The sequence below is a fragment of the Megalops cyprinoides genome, chromosome 2, assembly GCF_013368585.1.
Source record: "Megalops cyprinoides isolate fMegCyp1 chromosome 2, fMegCyp1.pri, whole genome shotgun sequence".
Classification (NCBI taxonomy): Eukaryota; Metazoa; Chordata; class Actinopteri; order Elopiformes; family Megalopidae; genus Megalops; species Megalops cyprinoides.
This window is the reverse complement of record NC_050584.1, coordinates 46,346,869-46,369,656: the sequence shown is the minus strand read 5'-3', so window position 1 is coordinate 46,369,656 and position 22,788 is coordinate 46,346,869. Positions and strand designations below refer to the sequence as shown.

At 44.8% G+C, this 22,788-nt stretch overlaps 1 protein-coding gene across 9 annotated transcripts in view; it reads left to right on the top strand.

Annotated features, from left to right (window-relative positions):
- The first annotated feature begins 411 nt into the window (after nucleotides 1–411).
- Nucleotides 412–22,788, top strand: part of cdc14ab (cell division cycle 14Ab) — a 45,865-nt gene continuing 23,488 nt past the window's right edge. For 4 of the 9 annotated variants that reach the window (XR_005004698.1, XM_036520693.1, XM_036520691.1 and 1 more), the window contains exons 1-6: nucleotides 2,388–3,023; nucleotides 4,062–4,152; nucleotides 4,660–4,735; nucleotides 7,110–7,157; nucleotides 9,398–9,490; nucleotides 15,055–15,134. Coding sequence is in view for 8 of the 9 variants with exons in the window: in XM_036520693.1 (XP_036376586.1) it covers nucleotides 2,927–3,023; nucleotides 4,062–4,152; nucleotides 4,660–4,735; nucleotides 7,110–7,157; nucleotides 9,398–9,490; nucleotides 15,055–15,134 (485 nt within the window). In the remaining variant the exon portion in view is untranslated. Of the gene's footprint in view, nucleotides 623–2,387; nucleotides 3,024–4,061; nucleotides 4,153–4,659; nucleotides 4,736–7,109; nucleotides 7,158–9,397; nucleotides 9,491–15,054; nucleotides 15,135–22,788 lie in introns of those variants that run through there. The other 5 variants (XM_036520699.1, XM_036520696.1, XM_036520698.1 and 2 more) reach the window with 4 other exon arrangements.

Genomic DNA, 22,788 nt, shown 5'->3' with positions numbered 1-22,788 from the left:
CATAATCTCTGAGAAGGACATGCCCAATGTAGCTCTCAGCAAAAAAAAAAAAAATCGAGTATGAGGGAGACCATGTCCGCAACCACTGAGAGAGATATAAGATGACACAACCAGCAAGTGGGTGAAAACTTCACATCATTTCTGAGATTGGGATCAATTTCCAAGAGAAGGAAGCAAACTTGGCAAGCTGATAAATCGGAGTGGTAACTCAAGGAAGCTTGAAATTCACACCTGACCTGGGGTGAAATGGGACACCCCTACGAGGACTTGTCCTGTTGCAGTAACCTGAGCCGGTCACCTGAGCCAATCTTCCCCTGTTCTGTGTTCCCCTGTCAAGTGAAGCCTCAGAGTCCCATCCAAAGGTACACTCAGTACCCAGGAGCAGCTTTTTACAACCTTGTCTCCATTCTCTGTCCCACATTCCATATTCTGCTTGGTAGGACTTAGAAGCCATTGGTCTTCAACAGGGCCCCCTCTGAAGCCTTGGATCTCCCCAGCCTCCCCTCCCCGCTGCACCCCCATGACGGCATGTCAGACATCCCGTCCTGGAAGGTCCAGGAGCACAACGAATGGAGCTGTCCACCCTCAACAGTCCAGAGAGTCTGGATATCTCTCATAGCAGGTAAGGTTGAGTCATTTATCATCTTTCTTAGACTGAGACAGCATTTTTTTTACAAATTGATGTGTCACAATTTCATCAGTGATTCATGGACGCAACATAAACACAGTACATGGTAAATGGTGTCAGTGGGTGTAGTGACTAACCGGTATATATCCCATCTGTCCTTTACTGCACTGCAACTACACCAATGGTGCCTATTGCTGCTGTGTTTGACACTCAGCATAAAGAGGAATGGATCACGGGTAATGACCCAGTGATAGAGTGGCGCTCTGCTTAAGAGCAGGACTTCAACATCAGCTGCTTTATACCACAGAAAATCAGGATAAGCTCTGTCTGACCCAACATTCTTGGACACTGAGCCTTACTGTTAACAAACAAGGGAGTTGGCTTGGAGAGTCATGAAGCATTTTTCTGTGATGCAACGAAAATAACAAAACAGTACAGATGTTGTAAGATGAACCAAGGAGGGGAAAAACTACAGCTGAAAGAAATTATAATTTTGTATGTGGAAGACATAAGACTGAACTTGATGAGACCAGAAACTAAATTATTTCAAGTATGATTATTTCAAACCCTGCTAGGGCTCTCAGTTTTTTCAGTAAATATAATAGTTATTGTATTATATAATAAATATAACACTCCTTATCACTATGCTACATTGCTGGGGCCTCTGTAAATATCCATCTGTATAAATAGATAACATGTAAAAATCGTAACCTATGTGAATTTTTCTGGATAAGAGCATCTGCTAAATGACAATAATGTATTTTTCACGTGTGCTCCTGAGTGGTGGATCAAAGTGTCTTTGGAGATACATATACAATACAAGCTGTAAGGAATAACAGCTGTTTGATTATTTTATACATTAAATGATGCATTTATTAAGCAGCTGTGGGGACATTTAAAATCAAAAGACCATTCTTTAAGGGATGTTGATGTGTGTGTATGTATATGTATGTATGTGGTGGTGTTGGTGGTGTGTGTGTGTACATGCTGGGTGGGGAGGGTCTCAGGAAACACAAACGCATAACAAATCCTTGGGTTACTGTGAAGAAAGACCTCCTCATGCAGTTCACTCACTCGCACTTCCTCTTATAGTGTGTGACCTCAATAAAAAACAATACAGTCTGGCACGAGGGGCTGATATGTGATCCTGGTGTTGCAATTTACATTTCTGTCTGCACCTGTGCAAGGGCCTTTTAAGTTGTGTGTGTGTGTCTTTCTGTGTGGATGAGGGGAGGGCTTGGTGTTCTCTCATTTTGACAGAGCTTCTTTCTAATGTGTTAACAAATAGCCAGATAACTTTCAGTATTATGTCTAACTTAAAATGTCTAAACAACATAATTATGGGAACATATATGTAATTCACTACACACCTGACAGGGTTAGTTATTATTGACACACTGGTCTGGCTAGAAAAATAATAGTAGCTATGTTCTGACTTAATATTTGTATTTTCTCTGCTTTCCAGATTTTCCATATTTCCAGGTAATTCAAATTAAGGGAGAATATTTCAGTCAGAGGAGAATTTGTTCCTAAACAAGAACGTCAGCTATTTTAGACGCTTGTTAATGAAAAAATCTACGCAAAACCATATGGATAAAATCTCCTCCAATGTTTACTTTACCAGCAGCGTCCCTTTCACTGATTGGCCGGCGGAGACCAAACCTTAGCAACGTGTAGTTGTGTGGTGATTGGGTGCTTGGTTACCATGTGATGGCCCTTTAAGATTTTCCTTGTAGTCGAGAGTGTGTGTGTGTGCAGCCATGGAGGGGAACAGATTTGCGTCTAGTACTTGGATCGGAAAGAAGTGAGGGGAAAAGACCAACCTCGCCTTTTAACCTCTCGGAAGCAGAGACCAGTTTACCACGCCCGCTAAAACGACCACTCGCCGAGAGCAGAGGAAGAATAATTGCATTTATCACAATTCTTCACTTTTTCTCAGGACATGGAAGTTGTTTTGGAATGCTTAAATGACGTCTCATTGATTCTTTTACCAGACAGCGGACTTCAATAAGTAGACTAGCGTAGCTTTCTGCGTTACTACTAGCTACCCAGCTGGTTTGCCGACCAGCAGAGAGTCTAGCTATCTAGCTAGCTCTTTGCCTACTTCTGTTGTCACCAGCGATTTCTGAAGATGCTAACTAGGTAGTTAGATAAGTAATTGCAGGAAGTTCTGTCTTTTATCATTGAAAACAGTCTTTTGGACATTTACTTTACTATTAAGATTAAGCACGCCAACATTTGCTAGCTTGCTAGCGGCAGTTCTATATTTTAAACGTGTGCAACTTGTGATTTTTGTCCATGACTCTAGACAGCCTTAAACACTCAGCGATCCTTTCCACTTTGTTTAAAATGGCAGACGACAATGAACTAATAGGAGCCTCCGAGTTTATCAAAGGTAAGAAAAAAGGAGACGTTTACAACCTAACTACTTTATGAACTAGTGCTATGTTGCGTTGATTTACTGTAACAGTGGAGACGCGAGTAGAATTTGTCAGCTGGCTAACCATCTTGAATCAAATAGCTCCACTCCTGCGCTCATCGGTCATTGTTTCCGTTGTAAGGAAGAGCAGCTCACAAACTAACTTAACTCTGAATTCCCACTTTTTGAGCGCCATTTGCTCGCCAGTTGTTCATTTATTAATTGTGTAACTACTAGCTCTAACTGTTTGTCGAGCTAGCATTAACAAATAAAAGATGCAGTAACAAGACCAGAATTGCATTGTTTGTGTTTAAATATCTGGTGCTTCCACTGTACTTAACTAGCAAATGGGGCTAAAATATATGTAACGTTAACTGGTCAGATCTCAGAATTGACAAGTAATAACGCTAGGCAGACATTTTAACATCGTTAAAGCTTAAACTTTATCGTTTTAACGTTTCACTTAACTACCATAGACTAAGAACCCAATGATGTATGTTAGCTAGTTAGACTGGCTACTGGTGTTGTTATTGGCGCCCTTTAATCTCTAGCTAACGTTAGCAAGCAAACCATAGCGAACTTTATTTTATGTATCGCATGCCATCCTAATATCGGCTAGTATCTAACTGGCTACCTAATAAAAGTTAACAATTTACACCACGTGAGCGCTCATACTTGCAGATTGATAGCTCGCAATTTCGTACAAAATTTCCACTTTCGTTCATCTTAAATTGTAACGACGCATTACTTGGTACGTATTCCAGTTTTACGATGTAACGTTCGTCTTCGATATAAACCCTTTTCGTAATTCAATTTTGAGTGTTTCCGTACCTTGATCGTCACTTTAGTGCGAAAAACAGCCACAGCATCAATGCATTTGGTGTACCTGCTGCCATTATTAAAGGCTGAGATGAGCATCCTTTCATACCATTTGAGTTATTCGAGACGGCCACTGCCCCTGTTAAATTGCTAGCAGTACTCTTATTTTGTTTCTTTCTGTCCCTCTTTCCCCAGATCGATTGTATTTTGCAACCTTAAGGAGCAAGCCAAAAAGCACTGCGAACACGCACTACTTCTGCACGGATGACGAATTTGTGTATGAAAAGTAAGTGTATTTTTTCCCTTTCCGCTCTTCCCAGTCTTCGCTTCCCTGTGCTTTCGTTAATGCTCGACTGGACAGCGGCAACAAGTAGCGCTGCTGAGCCCGAGCTCTCGCAGAAGTTATGTAACCGTTTTAATTGATATTTTTTCAACTCTGTAATAAACCTATTGTTCCCCCACTCGTAGTGTTTTTCCGGTCTTTTACATAAGGCAATTGGCATGCATTTGATGCTTTCTGATGGGCTCTGAAAGGATCAGTGTGATTAAAACTTACAAAAAACTTTGGCCTAATGAGGTTAAATAATGTTTCATTAGGCCTATGTGAAAGCTTTAACCTTTAATCCCTGTCGAATTCCGATCTGTGATTGTAATGGGTGGGGTAAAACTATTATTATTTATGCTCAGTATTATTGCTGTAGGGATGCGACACTTATGCTTCATATTTCTAATGCCTGACATGTCATTTATTTTACTGTCTTTTTGAGTCTCTGTATATTTCTTCCTCTTTTAGTTTTTATGCAGATTTTGGTCCTCTAAATTTGGCAATGCTGTACAGATACTGCTGCAAGCTCAACAAAAAGCTGAAGGTAAGTAATTGGCTAGTTTCAGTCCTCCCTCTTTGGGAATGTACAATATGCAGCAACAATCAGAAAACACTTGTGGAATTTGGGCTGACACTTTCTCATGACATGTGTAAAGTCTGTGGCATGCAAACTTGTACTGTACTTGTACTTCCTTGACAATCGAAATGGCACAAACAACACTGACGTATAGGCAGGTTCTGCACGTATGGAAACTTACTTGTCTCGTAAGATCAAGGGTGGAATTGTCAATTCTTCTGCAATTTCTTTTACATGCATTTCAGTGCAATCATCCAGTTAAAATAAGCGAAACAATGATTTTATAAACCAAGCAGAATGGAAGGGGTAACAGTGTACTACTGCCTCACTGACTATACAGTCCAGCTGTGGAATACTTGGGTTGATCGAAAGACAAAAATCTTTTAGTCATGTAGGTTGCTGCTCTGGCAGTGGAAGGTGCTGCAGACCTCTTCCAATGTACTGTAATCCCCTTTCTCCTTTTAGTCTGTGACTCACCTGGGCCAAAGCTGCATAAGCACTGTTGAGTGAACTGAGAGAGCCCTCAGAGATGCCAGGGCGGACATAACCTTAAAGCCCCCGTTAGTCAGCAGTTTGAAAAGTCGTCGCATCGGAAAAGCTGCAGCTCATCTACATTGGGAGGCCACAAAATTTAAGCGGATGTAGGCCCGGTGCTTCATTGTATTCGTGTTTGTGGCATGATGTGTGATCGTTGCATTGCCTTCTGTGCTTCGAGCAGTATTCGTAGGAGACCTGAACAAATAGTAGCTGGCCCAGGACTGCAAGAGGCTGTTTGGATTTCGTTGTGGTGGTGGTGGTGGTGGTAGTGGGGGGTGCGTTATTTGTCTCTCCCAGGTGCTTTTTCTTCTCTGGAGTCTCTCCAGCGAGACTGCACAGCTGCGTGTTCGGCGGCGCGAGGAGCAGAAGGTTGAGACGTGAATGGGCCTTAATGCAGTCAGCGCTACATGCGCGTGGGTGGGATGCACAGAGTAAATTCAAGTTCACATTCACAGCAAGGCAGGGAAGTAAGTAGTCATTACGTCCAGCCGATAAAGGTGACACTGCTGGCACCGATGACTGCCGAACGCTTTGAAATGCATTGTGGGATCAGCTGATGGAAAGGATGACACCGTGGCGAAAGCGGGAGTCCTCCTCCTCAGCCTCTTTGTGAGCTACTCTCCTTTCTGCCCACTTATGAGTGGGGACAATCAGCCACACTGACGTGAGATTGTCATCATTAATGCACGGCACCTGTGACGCTCAGTCACGCTCGTTGTAAGGTAGTGTGGTTGGTGTGTGTGTGTGTGTGTGTGTGTGTGTGTGTGTGTGTGTGTGTGTGTGTGTGTGTGTGTGTGTGCGCGCGCGCATGTGTGTGCGTGGTATTGGTGATAATTCAGTAAACAGGGCATTCTGCCTGTGATGGTCCAGGTTTTGGGAAGGGGAGGGGCGACGCTGACTGGGTTCTTGAGGATTACGAAAGATCGTAGCTGGAAGAGATTAGATGGGTGTCTTGAGTACAGTAGGGGTCAGGTCATCTGTGATGGATTGGGATCAGAGCTGTGTGTGTCGTGAGTGAACGTTTCGATTGAAGGTGGCTTTGAGGAGCGCAAGGCAAGGAGAGGAAGAGATGCAGAGCAGCCTCTCTGCAAAGGGAAACCAAAAGCCCACGGTCTGTAGTGACATTTCAGTGACTGGCAGTTCTCATCCACGTGAGTGAATAACAGTGGCAACCGTTGTCCCGGAGTCCCCCCTAAAATGGAGGTTTTTGTTCCAATTTAGCTTAATTCCCCCAGACATTTGAGCAATTAACGGAGCCCCTGCTATAATTAGATTGCACATTTACCTGCACTCTTAAGGTTCAAATATGTTTGAATTTTCTCTCGCTCCCTCTCATAGTTGAATCTGTGGTTAACATTTAAATTTAATAGCATCACTTTCAGGTGGACTCTTCAGCAGCTGCAGGTGGTCCAGAATACATCATCACCTTGTCACATGCTACTTTACATGTATTCGGTCCTCTCCATTATTTTGTTTTAAGTTGCAGGACCTGGTCGGTTGACTTAATAGTTTCAGAGTATGCAGTTTATATAAATTTCTGTACAGAACCAGATCAAGAAAGTGTAAAGGACATGGTTAATTTTTCTCTCTTTCAGTTCTCAATTACCCTAATTAAACAAGAGGTCAGTCTGAACAAATCCCAGAATACTCGTGGGTGCTTCTGGACCAGGGCTCACATCTGTAAAATTAGAACTTCCTTTGACTGTCCTTTTTTCCTTCTGTGAACTTCCCCAAAAAAGGAGAAGGTTTTGATTAATAGAGGTCTTGTTCTGTGTTGTGTGTTTTGTCCTGTGTCGTTCTGAAGCGGACAAGCTGTAGGTCTGTGATGTGTACATGTTTGCGAATGTTGAAGGTAAAGACTTGAGACAGCATGGTGTTTTATTGGCGTCGCCACACCCCACCCCACCCCACCCCCCCTCCCGTCCATTCCTTCATGTTTGTCTTGTTTACTGTGCGTTGCCATGGGGATGGCATTCCTTTGAACCTCACTGCTAGGGGTTTGCATGTCAAGCTTTATCTTATACAAAGGCAAGGAGGCAGCATGGGATGTTAAGATTCACTGTAGCCATTGATCACGGTATGATTGAGCAAGCATTAGTTTTACACAGTGGCAGGTCATTGTGTTATTGAGTTATTTTCATCTCGTGAACGTCAGCCGGCCATCCTACCTCGCTGAATGAAGCCCATGCAAACCCAAGCTGGGGTTTTTTTTTTTTGATGCGCAGACTAAAGCCAAACGCTGTAACTATGCACTGCTGACCTTGAGTTGTGTGTTTGTATTTTTGACGTTCTATTGTTTTTGGCCACCCATCCCTTCCTCACCTTTCCCCCCACAGGCATGTGTACACTGTGGCTCCACTCAGGCCCCACATAACCACCTGCTGGATGCATTTACCCTGCCCTTTTTTACATTTGCCCCAGAGCATTTAGAATGAACTCCCTCTGCACCCTGCATTTCACCCAGAGAAGTGTGTCTTACGGAACTTGTTTTGTTTCAATGAAAGAGAGATTTTCCTATAAACCCTTTGGGGGGGGGAGACCACACAGCGCAAATTATTTGAGGGAAAAGAGCCTACTGTTATAAACAATTCAAATCTCATTTATATTGGGTGGCGTACCAGCCAAGAACTAAAAAAACACTTGGAGGAAAGTCAGCAAATTCTTTGCAAGCATTCCCATCCCTGGAGAAAGCTTCTGCCTGTGCTACTCGCCAAAATGAATGTTTGCCAGTTAGTGATGTTTACCTGTTTTTGTCTACATTTTTTCCGCTATCTGCAATAATGCCTCCCCTAACAAACACATTTCAGGCTTCTTTACCAAGCATTGATTGTGGTTGTTATCTCAAGGTCTGCATTGGCCCATTGTAGAGCTGACAGTAGCTCATGCATGTGAGAGTGACTACACTACACAAGCATAATACAGCCCCAGTTTCTACATATGTGGATACCGCAGGTGCTAAAGCCTTCCAACCATCAGACGACTCCTGTTCATATTCTGGTGAAACCTTGCCATTAGCATCTTTGTTTTTAGAACTGGGAGACCAAAGAAAAGTAATCAAAAACAAAAAAAGTGAGACAAATTTAAAAACAGGACAGGTGAAACCTGACAGGCCATGAATCAGTTACTGTAGGTCATTTGGTTACTCCAGGACGTGACGCCAATGCCCTGAGGTCTGGGTGGTCTTGAATGGTCTTCAGCCAGGTGTTAATCCCTCGGTGATCCCTCTTTCAATTTGATAAATCACCTGCCAGTGAATCCAAACAAATCTGTTTGGACAGTACATGAATCTCCATGGTTCAGTGATTACCTGTAAGACCTGCTGGATTGTGTCCCACCCATGAATGAATACCTGCATGTTATAAGCTATGGTTTCAACTCATGTAGTTACAAGTCACGTAGACTACAGTAGTAGCGAAATCCTGGCTCTTTCCAAGTCGTCTCGTAGAGATTGTTTATAAGAAGGCAACGCTTGAGCATGTAGCTTTGCAGCAGCTTGCCCCAGCCCCCCCCCCCCCCCTCCCCCAGCAATTATGCTGCATCTGCTTCCTTCTGTCCCACCTGCTCTGTGTTCAGCAGCCAGTGGCAGGCTGGGGAGAGCAGCAGCAGCAGCAGCAGCAGCAGGTAGACGCTACAGCATCTGTCTACGCACGCACACCCACGCTGTCAGTGCGCCAGCTGTGATTTTCGGTCTGTAAATGAGGTGCAGCCGTGCGCGTGCATCTATTTATCAGGGATTGCACTGTCAGTTCAGAGCTGATGTGGTAGGTGTCTTTTTTTTTCCCAGAAGGACGTTCAGTGCTGCGCTTACAGCAGATGTCAAACAAAAAAATGATACGATCAAACCTAGGTTTCAAACTCATACCCCTCCAGTCAAAGCATTAACCACCGTTACTGATGTGATTTGTTTTATTTTGCTGCACTGTAGAGACTAATGTGTTTTTCCTTTTAGTGACACTTACCCAGCTGAAAAAGTAACAAGCGAGTGTTTTGATGTGTCTAATATAATTGTGCTCATGTGATGAATGATTATGAGTGTGCTGATTTTGTATGCTCCTTTTTAATAATCGTTTCATACTCCGTTTTCTCCTGCAGTCTTTCACACTGACCAGAAAGAGGATCGTTCACTACACAAGCTTTGATCAGCGAAAGAGGACCAACGCTGCTGTCTTAATTGGTGCCTATGCTGTGAGTATACAGTTTCTTTTTCGCTTTATCACTGCCTCCCTCTCTCACTCTCTTTATCTGTCTCTCTCCCTCTCTCTCTTTGAGCTGTATGCAAAGCTGTCTCGCTTGTCCTTCAGGGAAAGCAAAGCTGGAAAAGAACTGTGCTTTTGTGTATTTTTTGCTTTTGCCTCAAACACACAAAAAAAATGTTGTTTCTCCACAAAGACTTTCCAATCAGAGCTGCTGGAAACTTAAAGGCCCTGCGCTGTGGTTTATTTATGTATTTTTGGAATGTTGTGAGCCACTACAAAACAGTCTGCACATGATGTTCTATTGCCCAGTTGTTATGATGAAGTCATAGAATATGTGTTTGAAAAGTTAGCATGCATCACCCAGAGGTGGAAATTATTTGAACAACCTGCATGATGTCATTCCTTCTTAATGTCAGCCTTGAGTATCACTGTGTGCAAAGGTCTGCATACTGCCCCGATCTTCATTCCGAGTAGATGTGAGCTTATGTGAGCTGTGGAAGCACTGGCACCTTGGATGATTAGTCTTGTCTTGCCTGGTATTTTACAAATGTGAGGATAAACCATATGAATTCACATGCCTTTTCTAAAACAAAATGACTAGAAACTAGATAAGAAGAAACTAGTAGCATTTATGATGACCCCTGATGTGTAATATATAAATTGTCTAAAATGGGGCATTTACTGGATCTTCAGAAAAAGGAAGTGTCTGCTAGCACACCCCGGGAAGGGGTTTTGCATAAGTGTGCAAGATTGTGCCAATAGCTTTCTCCCCTTCACGGGCCCCACAGAGCAAGAGAGAAGGCTGTGACAAGTGACTAATAGCCCTCTCTGCGGTATGGCCACAATGCTCCCGTCCTCCGGGATTTAAATGCCAGCGGTTCTTGTTGCACAGGCTCCATTCACTTTGGCCCTCTGTTTGCCATGAAGAGGGCCAGTTCAGCTCCAGGTATGAATTACTCCGCGAGGATAATGGCTTTATTGCAAGGGTTTTATCAGCACGCCGGTCCCTGCCAGTGCTGTGGGAGTGTGTGTGTGGCTCTGTGGGGTCAGAGCATTGTGCTCGTACTAGGGATACCGACTAGGTCACTGTGGCAGTGTTGTGGCACTGTTCCCAAAGGCACTTAAACACAGGGGATTTCTGCCGCCCCCTTGCATGAGAAAGCGCATTTATTTTAATGAAACGGCATAATATCCACACGCACAATGTGGGTCAGTGGTTCACGCAGTGCTACGTTTACCCGAGGGGGATTTAAAGGTCAGGACCCCTCTTTGTGTCCCCGCTCCCATATTCTGTATCTGTACAATCCCCCCCACCCACCCCCATACCACTGCTAACACTTCCCCTCAGAACTGTGAGATACATTTGCGTGTGGGCAGAGAAAATTGCGGAGAGTGCTGAATTCTTCCTTTCAGTTGTAGCTGCGAGGGTCTGTTCACCCTAGAAACGATGATAAGAATTGTGTTGGAGCGTTTGTAAATGTAAATATTCAAGCCCCTGCTGTTTTGAAGGGACTGCAGTTTCTTGGTGGATGAAACTGACTGGAGCAAGAATGTGCCATGGGATAGATGGAGAAAGAGAAGAGTATTTTGTGCCTTACTAGATTATAGCGGATCACTCCGAATTCATCTCATCTTAGCTTTGTACTGGAGGTGTTTGTCAGCTGTCTGTATGTCGTAATTTGCTCCCTTGGATCTGCGCTGAGAGTCTGTCAGAGGCCTGTCAGTGCACCTGTTCTGACTGAAGGCTGTCTGTCATTTGACGTGTAAATGGAGCTTGTCGTTGGCCCATCTAGTCTTGGTTACACAGGCTTAGGCTGTGTGGATACGGAGATCTGTAGTCCACAGGCACCTGCCACCTGCTCAGCAGTCTGCCCTGTGTCCTCTCAAGCCGATTTCTGTTGTCTGTGAGCGATATCTTTTTTACTCGCCAGTTACACAGAAACAGGACTGTGACTGTCCACAAGTGGGGCTGTTTGATGATCGGTCTGTTCAGTGGCTGCATTTTGGTCTGACTCTGTGTGGGCTTGGTGGCTGTGTGGTCCGGGAGGACTGTGTTGGGAATCACAGCAGTGCACCGGAATCCATTTCTCTCTGAGTGGAAGGAGACATCATTAATGAGAACCCAGTCCCACACTGGGGCTGGGAATTTTGACCAAACCCACACAGAGACACCCTTTTGGTGAGAGTACATGCACACATTTCTGTATGAAATAGGGAAATGCTGGTAAGGAGCAGGACTTGTAACCGAATTGTTGCTGGTTCGATTCCCCACTGGGGCATTGCTGTTGTACCCTTGGGCAAGGTACTTAACTCAGAATTGCCTCTGTAAATATCCAGCTGTATAAATGGGTAACATGTAAAAAAAACTAACCTATGTAAGTCGCTCTGGATAAGAGCATCTGCTAAATGCCAATAATGTAATGTAATATGACATACATGCTTAACATAGCTCCAGATAAACATCAAGCCATATGCCAATTTGCTTGTATTTGCAAATTTGATTAATGTAGACATAATGCGTGTGCAGTTGTTAAGCTCCTTACATTGCGGCGTTGCTATGGCGGCGCTCTCCGTGTCCTCTCCCTCATGCGACTCTGACCCCGTGGAGCTGAGCACCTGCTCTGAGATGAGCGTCTAGCACACTCATCGCACGTCTGCGGGCTTACCGTCCCCTGCTCTGAGATCAGCGTCTAGCACACTCATCGCACGTCTGCGGGCTCACCATTCCCTCCTGCCCGGGAAAGCAGCCACGGCAGTGTCTGGCGCTGTGTGCAGGCATTAGGTCACTCTCAGCGGAGTAAATGTGTCGCTTTAAAGCAATTTCTACCTTGTAATCCCCTCCATTTTGCAAAAAATCAGTTGAGGTTTCTTCTCTGATCCCTCTATTCATGAAGCATCATTAGGCATGAGACATAAGTGGTGTCAATAAAGAATGTAGGTGATGAGAAGGAGTTGATGGAAATGACTCTTTAATTGTTTTCAGATAGAGTCTGGGAACAGCTCAAGTATGTGGGCGAGGTGTGAGACTGCATCTTGGTGTGTGGATAAGATCTGGAACATGCTCACTGGGCTGTGATCTGGTATTCAGTCATGTGGTGCTGGGCCTACTTATCCCTAACCAGTCTCTTTGGTTTCATGGGTTTGCTCATTCTAAACTCTGATATGGTCTCCTTATATATCACACACCTTTGCCTAAACCCTTAAGTATATGAATAAGACCACATTCTTTGTCAATTTGACACTGGGACTTTTGTCCATCTGTGTTGCTGTTGTTAACATTCTGTCCTAATAAGTTATTTCATCCCAAAGGGGAAAAAAAACATTACAATACAGTTGCATAGCAGATGCTTTTATCCAGAGCGACTTATATAATTTACAGTTTTTACTTGTTACCTATTTATAGTTCGATGTTTACTAAGGCAAAATGTTGCCCAAGGGTACAGCAACAGCGTTGACCATGGAATTGAACTGGCAACCTTTAGCTTACAAACCATGTTTTTTCCCTCTGTACCAACACTGCTGTTTGGTCCCTTGAGCTCCTGCAAGTGGAAGTTGAACTCAGCCTGCCTGCAGGGTCTGTCTATTCAGCTGAAAATGTGACTGAACTCCTGGGCTGAATCATTGTTCAACAGATTCTCCGACAGAATATATCACTGATTAATCAATAGGGCTTAACGATCTGTATCTATTAAACCAAGACGAATAGCCGAGTGACGGCGTTCCTCCAACAGGTCCCAGAAACAGTAGCCTGAAATAGAAGAACGTCTTTGCTTCCCTGTGGTTTTGGGAGTACTGGTGGGCTGCAGTTTAATAAAGAGAGAATGTGCTGAGTTGAGCAGCTCAATCCATTACTCCTTCGCTGTCTCTCCCTTAAGTGGGGCTTTATTGATTTGGTCTGGTGGCTTGGGCTGTCGTGGAGTGGGGTCATCTATCTCACTGTATCTGTTTTGATGCAAACGGAATGGTTTTCCAGAAGAGAGGATTAGTCCAGTTAGATCGGACAGCTGGGCTCTGGGATTCCGCTTTTTTCTTTGTCACGTCGGACAAAGCCACGATACGCCCCGGACCACACTCGCCTCACGTATCCTTCCACCAGCAGAAAATAATATGCTGCAGTTCAGCAGGATCTAATTGTGTGCCTTGTGAATATTTCATGAACACGACAAGAAATAACAAAGCTCTGTTCTCCTGGCGAAAGGAAGCAATCTTCATGCACTGTTTCTTGCGTTTGGCCTTGGCCCGTATACACTCTGTCACGAGACGTACTGACACGGAGACAAGTAGGAGACTTTGTCTTCTACATTAACCCTGGCTTTGTCTCCTACATTGACCCTGGTCGACAAGACTCTGGTTGTTTCAGGCATGGGCAGAGCTGAAAAGACAATTGTCACTGCTGCCTTAAATTCCCACAATATGTATCCAGTTCATAGATTTGTTAATAAATAAGCCATACAAAAAGATATACCACATGTTTTATATATACTGTGTACTTTATTCTGTGATAATATCTTATGAAGTAAATTATGAATTTAGTAATTCCCAGTCAGAAAATGCATTAGCGTTTAACAAGACCATTCTTGGGTTGTAAAATGTGTTGTTGAAATGCATACCCTGCTCTGTGTGGAATGTTACCTTGAAAACAGTGTGGTGACAGCAGGTTCATAATCCAAGATCGTTTGTCTATAAGAACACTATTCCCTGGAAGGCAGCCTTGCAGATTTCTCTCGGTGTTTGTACGCTGCATGCCCCAACCAGCTGCATCTAGCCCAGATCTCACAGGAGGTGACGTGGCATAGGTGAATTTTTTTTTGGTATTCGCACTTTCAGAGTGCTGACTTTCAGCATTTGTTTTAGAGTGCACTGATTGGAGAAACAGAGAGGGCCCTCAGCAGTGGTGCAAACTCGCAGTCTCCAGCTATATTGGAACAACTCTGTGTGTGTGTGTGTGTGTGTGTGTGTGTGTGTGTGCGCGAGAGAGAGAGACAGAGACAGAGAGACCTTTTTTTTCCGTCCCCATTGTGCTGTGTCAAGTCCAAGCAGTCCTAGAATAGCCTCTTTGTGCTGAGGCAGGAGATCTCGTGTCCATGGCACATTCTGTTTCCCCTCTGTCCGGAGAGCAGGGGGGCACAGACACCCAGGACTCTCATTAGCGTGTCTGTGCAGTTGGCCCAGCGTCTTGGCCGCTAATCTGTGTGTGTGTGTGTGTGTGTGTGTGTGTGTGTGTGTGTGTGTGTTTGTGTGTGCGTGCGCGTGCGGCACTGACCGCAGTGCTACATTCCTTTACGCCCTGCCTCTTTGTCGGAACAGGAGGCCACACAGTTGTACAGGTGTAGCACCTGAGCTTCACCCGGCGGTTGTAAGGCCGACAGCAGCGAGCTGGAGATGAGACGTGTCAGTCAGCACGCACGTGATTATGGGTGCAAGATGATTCCGGGGACGGCGCGGAGGGGGGATTAATGACGCCTTTTCAAAGCCGCTCCCTGAGGCGCTGATTGTCCCTGGACAGGAAGTCCTGCTTTCTGAGGTGTGCTAATGCCTTGATGTCTGTTTCAGGTAATCTACTTAAAGAAGAGCCCAGAGGAGGCCTACAGAGCGCTGATCTCCGGGTCCAACGCGTCATATCTACCATTCCGGTAAGAGCTGCTCGTCGTGAGTCACATCAATGAAGGGTGGGGGTTTAGACATATACCCCCTACATTCATCATACAAGGTCCTAAAGGGTGGCAGTGTTGCACAGTGATAAGGAGCAGGGCTCGTAACCGAAAGGTTGTTGGTCCGATTCCCTGGTGGGACACTGCTGCTGTACCCTTGGGGAAGGTACTTGTCCCACAATTGCCTCAGTAAATGTCTAGCTGTATAAATGGGTAACATGTAAAATTTGAAACCTCTGTTGGGTCTGGGTCTGATAAATGACAGTAATGTAAAGAAAATGATCCCACTTTGAAGAAAGGCCCGGTGGGGCGGAGTGTTTCACGAGAAGGTGGGTTGATGCTCACGTGACCCCCCCCCCCCCCCCCCCCGTTTGTCCCCTGGCTCCTGAGAGCTGGGGATTAGATGGTGTGTCTTGTGTCACCTGACACAGAGATGCCTGCACATGGCCAAAGCTCTGTGCTTACCCCACTGATGCTACCTGAGAGCAAACACAGCAGCTTCCTGAAGCACAGCAGTCCTGCCCAAGCCCTCCTGTTCAGCATGACCAAACCCCCCCCCACGCCTCTGGGAAGTCCGTGTTTATGGATACAGTTTTTTAGAAGTGCTAAGAGGAGGCCACAGTCAAGTGGTCAGAGAGCGCAGCGCATGCTAAATGGCTGCTGTGAGAGCTATCAAAACAAGGTCATTATGACCAGCCTTTTCTAGAACATGTTGCCAAATTATTTTCACTTTATTTATCCAAACCCACCCCCTCCCCCATACCAACCCCCGCCCCCCCCCCCCCCCATCTCTTTCCTTGCATGACATCAACATAATCGGATTTCATGTGACACAGAATACGCGTCCCTGTTGTGGATCAGTGGACGCTTAATAGGATTGAACTACATTTTACAAAAATGGAGATCTAATGAGAAAAATATTCAACCCGGTCTTTTTTAGCAGCTCCGTAGGAAACTGAAAGATGGCAGTTTTTATGTGATGTGAGTTGGCTTTGTGAACAGAAGCAAACAGTCTGTGCGAGTCGAGTCGCTGGGGAGACTGCCATCGGGATAGATTATCTAATCAGCAACCGCCATCAATCTCTGGTTTTTAATTTGGGATTTAGCGTGGATGGGGGCGATCTAATCCCTTGTGCGGGGTCAGCTCAGGCATCCCGGGGCGCTGCTGTGCTGCGCGGCGGTAACCGTGGGGTTGCGAGCTCCAGTCTCAGGGCTCTGAACACTGTGGCATTACATTACATTACATTATTGTCATTCAACAGACCTTCTTATCCAGAGCAAATTATGTTACAATTACAGTTACAATTACATGTTACAATTTTTACATGTTATCCATTTATACAGCTGGATATTTATGGACGCAATTGTGGGTTAAGTACCTTGCCCAAGGGTACAGCATCAGTGCCCCAGCGGGAAATCAAACCGGCAACCTTGGGGTTAGAAGCCCTGCACATTACCGCTGTGCTACAGTGCTGCTCTCAGTGCCGCCCACTGTGCTACACTGCCCCCCTTAACTCCAGCTGTGTAAGTGGGTCAGTGAGCGTGTGAGGTGTGAAAGCGTGAGTAGGGGTACGATGGGCAGATGGTGCGCGGGGGATCACCTGCCCTGCGTGAGACGCGGCTTTACAGCCTCCTGCACGGGCAGCGGGCCCTCTGTTGTGTCTGTGCCTGGATCACCAGGGAAATCCTTTGTGTGTCTCTCAGCCAAGGGGAATTCCAGAGGTGGCCGGGACGTGTTTTACTGCCTGCTTTGAAGGCTGCAGCAGTCTTGCGTTTATATTGCGACCCCCCCCCCCCCCCCCCCAAAAAAAATGTCAACGAGCGTAACCCCCAGTCTTGTGTTTGGACCTTTGTGTGCGTGTGTATGTGTGTTTTTTGTGCACATGTTTGATTAATAGCGTTATGTATGGCATTCAGTTGTTCTGGGGGCTTCCGAGGGTCAGAGGAAAGTGAGAATGCCTGCCTTCGGTGGGTGTGTAGAAGAGAGAATTCCTTCATCAGCCTCTCGTTAATGAATAAGTCATGCAGGGGGCCTTGGCAAACCCAGCTGCATAATTACGCCCAGATCGCTGCATGATCGTTATCCCCCCGTCTAAAATGAGTCTGGGTACTACGAGCCAATTCCTGAAGGAGGTGAAAAAAAATGTTCAAAAAATTTTCCTCCGGCTCCCCCATGCTATTTATACGATCAGACCTTCGGTGGTTGTCAAATTATTTTTAATTGCGCGGTAAATTAAAACAACCGATGAACGCTTATTTTGAATGCTGTTTACAGTCAGTTTCTGTTTATTTAGTTACCTTGCTCTCTGCTAAGTAGGTGTTTTGTGTTTTTTTTGAGAAGGCTTGTTGTGGCCGGTAATTGTAGACCCGTGTGTGGCTGCCCCAGCCCTAAGGGCCCTTGGTGACATGCACAAAGAGGACACCTTTGCTGGCTCTGGCTCCTTGCCCTGACCCAGAAGAAGATCAGCAGAGCGGATTTACCCCGGAGGGGGGGGTGGGGCACGCACACGCACACACACGCACACGCACACGCGCACACGCACACACGCACACACACACACACACACACACACACACACACACACACACACACACACACACACACACACACACACACACACACACAGACACATACACACACACAGTGTGACAGCTCTGCCTTTAAGGCCCTTCATAGGCCACATCCAGCAAGGCGCTCATACCTTCATGTCTTGGCATATGCCTCGTTTCATACTCTGGGGAGATGTATACAGTAACGGCTTGAAATTAAAGTCAACATCATAAACAATTTAGAGCTGTGCTGTGGGTAGTCCTCCTTGTGTCAGAAGAACTTGATAGAGGATAATGTCATACAATACACTCAAAGATTTACTTGCCCATTAAGGGCACATATGTCTGGCCTGTATAGATAATCACTAAACAGCAGTGAACACTGAAGAGAGCACTGGCCATTAGAACACTAATGGAAGATCTGCTCTCCTGATCTTTAAAGGATTTAGCAGATCAGTCAGTCAGTGGCAGCCCAGAGAAACTGGAACAGCTCATTGATATGCTATCCAGCCTGTGTCCCACGCAACTGTTTTTTTTTTCTTTTCTTTTCTTTTCTACAATCTTCAGACGTTTGTGCTAAAGAGTGAAGCCAGTGTAGTGGAATTCTTCAAAGACAGCTTTAACTAAAATGGCAAATAATCCACCGTTAAACTTGTTTTGATCTTATTTTATCTGCAGAGGTTTTAGAGTGCATGAAAAGTATGGCATAAACTGTAAGTGCGCTTATTCGGTCTTGCTCGCTATGATTATTAGAAATGGTTCCTGTCTGCGATGTTGCATTTTGTGCTGTTAGCCGAACAGTCGTGTCCAGCACGCTCTGTGTCACTGCACCTGCAGACAAATGTGAATCGTGAGAAATAACAGCAAACAAATGGAAGGGATAAAATCCAGGATTACCGTCTCTTCTAATAATCATCCTAAGCATAAGCTTTCAGTTTTGTGCTTCCCCCCCCCAAAACGCCAGGCTCACAACTATTTATAGTCGAGTTGTTTTGAGTAAAATCGAGTTCATTTTTAGAATAGACTTTTGACCATGTGAACCCATGTTAAGTGCCTCCCCCCCCTCCACCCTCCACCCCCAGTTGCTCTACTTTCTGATGTACATTCTGTTTCGCCACACGTAAAAGTTCAGTGTGCCAGAAGAGTGCCGCTGTTCACAGTCTGCGCGCCGAGGTGATTTGCTCCGGGCTGTTTTGATGATGCTCAGCTCTTGTGTGGGTGACTCAATCCTCTCGCGCAGCTTTCAGGGTTATCGGTATAACACAGCGCACTTTGCGGGAGCTGCTTTGCTGTTTGTGTGTGTCTGTCATCGTCATTCGCACTCGCTAAGAAGTCAGCATTATACATTGGGGTCTCTTTGCTCACCCTAGCCTTTAATGGCGCTCTGCAGATGATGCCAGAAGACGCCAATAATCAATTCCAACTGGATACAGCTCATCCTGGTGTCATGCATACATTCACACATTAACATGTGTGTCAGCGTGTTAAATTGACAGGTTTATTGGCAGTGGTAACAAATTCTGCTCAAACTAAGCATGAAATATTTCCCAAAGAAAGAGAATTTTTGAGGGTGAATACACTCAGAAATTTCAACTGAGAAATTGTTTGGCACGATTTTGCATGAGCACTTAACATGAAAAAGAGAACAATCGAAAACCGAGGCTATTAAATTGAAATGAGTTGCAGTTATGTTGTAGGTTTGCTGCTCCCTCCTTTGCAAGTTCTCAGCTTTCACCATGTTTGCAGTGTCTTTCTAACTGCAGTATTCCCAGCATTTACACAGTAATCCTGTTTTTAAATAATACAAATGTTTGCAAGTGTAATGTCCTGCTGTTCTAAATTTATCAAACAAATGTTAGCAGTCTGTTTATATATGAAATTACATAGCTATCTATGGGCAGATGTTCCTGATTGCCTTGCAGCAGTCTTTATATGGTTCTGTGCTTATGGTCTGATTACAGCTGCTTGTCAAGAGAACACCATGATGAGATCCAGTCTGACTTCAAGCAGTTATTGGTCAAATGGTTTCTTTTGCAGTTCTTTTGCTCTTGAAATGAGTCTTCTGGCAGCCCACAAGAAAAAAAAAAACAATGAATAAGCTTACTGTGAACCAAACATGTTGGTTTAGAGTTTATTTAGCATGAAGAAATTGCTATCTAAACCTTTAAACCTTTAAACTTTTATTACCCAGTTAGAATGAAGGCAGGTCATAACCACTCATACTCATATTCCTGATTGCTCCTGGAATTGACTATTCCCAGCTTGAAACAAGAGCACCTGGGGTATTACGAACATAACACCAAGAATTTGCCCTGTGATCTTAATTTTTAATGGTTTATCACCGTTCATGTATTACCTTGCACAAAGCAGGAGGATTAAATTCTTTCTTGTGATAAGAACAGGGTTAGATATTTTTCGAATGTGAATGTATTTTCTGCCACCCGCTTCAGACTTTTTATTAAATGAACCTCTATATCTATGAATTCTCCATATTGGGCGCTGTAGTAATGGAGCACATTTTTCACAGGCATGTATTAGACCAGACTGCTGAATGTGTGAAGTAATCAGTTCTATTCTGGGACGCGGGTCACTCGCTCAGTAGTTTTAGACACCGTGTTATGTACACTTCGTATCTGTTCCCTGGCATTTACAGCATCTGCCAAAACTCTGTCACAGTCCTGAATGCTTATTGATTGTATACTCGGACATGGATGCTATCATTACTGTTTCTTCATGCATTTGAGGTTTTCCCGTTACAACGGACCGACTTGTGAAACAGCGCGCTTTAAAAAAGAGATCTGTGCTGTTTGGTGTGTTGTTGAAACGCTGCTTAGTAACTGACTGAGCCCTTGCCTCGTTTGAGAAACTGAGATGTTGATCAGAATGAAGAGCAGAAGTACTTTATGTGGCACCAGAGGCCCTGTCCCTCCCTAAGGTGAAGGTTTTGTTGAAGTGGTTGCTAGAAACTTGTGTACACATTCTCCTGGCCTGAGAAACAGACTTGAATGTGTGCAGAGGCTTGCTGGGACAGCGTGGGCTGGAGTAAATGAGGCGGGTCAGTTGACGTTAGATTGTCGGGCATGCCTCGACCTGCCTGTCTCTCTTTATGACTTGAGGGAAAACAAATCAAACCTAACCAGTCAAAAAGAACAGCACGGGCACATAGTCATGCATAATATATAGGCAGCTCGTTGCTCTTGAGGTGCAACTTTTGACCCTTTGACCATTACCCTGTTTGATTCCTGGTTGTGAGGGTTCATGAGCATGAAAATTGAATCAGATCCTGACGTGAATGGATTTTTGGTAACATGCTTGCATTGGAGTTGCCCATCCTGATTTGGAATAGAGTCGCGCTGCCTTCGTTTTCTCTAGAAGTGTTAATGCACGGATCCGATGCGTGGTTTGCGTTGCTTTGCATCGGCTCTTCTGACCTCTTCGACTTTCCCGGTAGAAGTAACCACAGTCTGTGTTTTCCACTGGTGTCTCCTGAACCCAGTGATAACTGTCATGTGTTACACTTAGCCACACCGCTTTGTGTCCCTGGATATTAAATGGGTTGTTGTTTCTATTTTGAATATTGTAATGGAATGGGAACTGGAGCATTGCCCAGGTTGCATAAAAGAGAATGAAAAGCGAAGGCCAAGGCTGTGTCTGACCTCTTCTCTGGGCTGCTGCTCTTTGTTGTCTCTCTCTGGTCCTTGGATTAATTGCAGCCTTGTGTCACCACGAAGATGGCCCTCTCTTTTGTGGCTGTGTAGGGCATAGAAAAAGAATAAAAAAGGCTTTGTCAGTTTACATTCATGGTGTTAATCAGCCCTGTAAAGATAGATGATTTATGTAACATTTCCTAATGGAGTAATGAAGAACGAGAGAGGACACGGTGTCAAAAAGCCGTCAAAATGAGGGAGCGAGAGAACGAACAAGAGTGCCCTGTGCATAAGAGGAACCAATCAGAGTTTAGTGAAGTTTGTGGAAAAAAAAATGTTTGTGTTACTTGAATACTTTAATACATTGGGATATAAACGTTAGTTTTTTCATGTCATAAAAGCAGATTCTGGCAAAAAAACCCAGTGAATTATTTGGAATGGTTTAGTGATTGTGGAAATTTTGTACAAAATATCTTGAAACAATGTAGACAATTGACCGTGTATCTTGAGACAGTGAAGACATGTGGAGTAGACGCGCGCACACACACACACACACACACACACACACACACACACACACACACACACACACACACACACACACACACACACTAAAATTGTTGTATATAAAACAATATTTTGAAGATAATATATTTTTAAATGTGTAATATTGAGAATTTTTGACCACGGCAGTTGCAGCTATTTCTGCCTGAGTTGGTTTGTATTGGAGTGTGAAGAGCCAGATGTGAGGTGAGTGAATTATCGATCTTCCTCACTGTTACATGGACTGAGCCATGGGAGTTTTTCGCTTAGCTTGCTTTTTTAGTTTGTCTGAAAGACTAAACCAGAACGCGAGAGCCTCGGGTGGCCACTTGTGTGGTGCTGCCAGCCTGACGGAGGGAACGAGCTGTTAACGAACGTGCCCGCGCCCTCTTGCTGTGCCCTGGGGTTTTAACTCGGCGACTGCAGGGTCTTTGATTGTCCGCTGGTCCCGGAATCCCTTAACAAGCCACACCATTGAGTTTATGAGTGACGCAGTCGCAGGGATGAAACCACTTGATCCTGTTAGAAGAAAGAGACTCCAGCATCTTGTGGAGCGGCAGGTCTGAACTGACCTCAGATGCCCTTTGGCTAACGTTTCCTCCGCTTTTTTGAAAAGGCAGAGGACATCTAGGTGAAGGTCTTGGAATGAATCTACCTTTGCTCAGAGCAACAGAAGAGCGCTATGCTCAGGTTGGCTATGGGTGTCCGAGCCCCTTGCTAATCCTGTCTGTGAAACCCCTTGTAGGATTAATGTCTAATAAAAATGCTAATTAAGGGAATTTGAAAGCGATGAACCCTCCATCCCCCAACTCTCGGGCCCGATCGCGCTCTCCACCTCACCTCTGAGCGGTGCTCTAATTAGCGGTGGATAATCAGTAGTTCTTTAGTGTTAATTG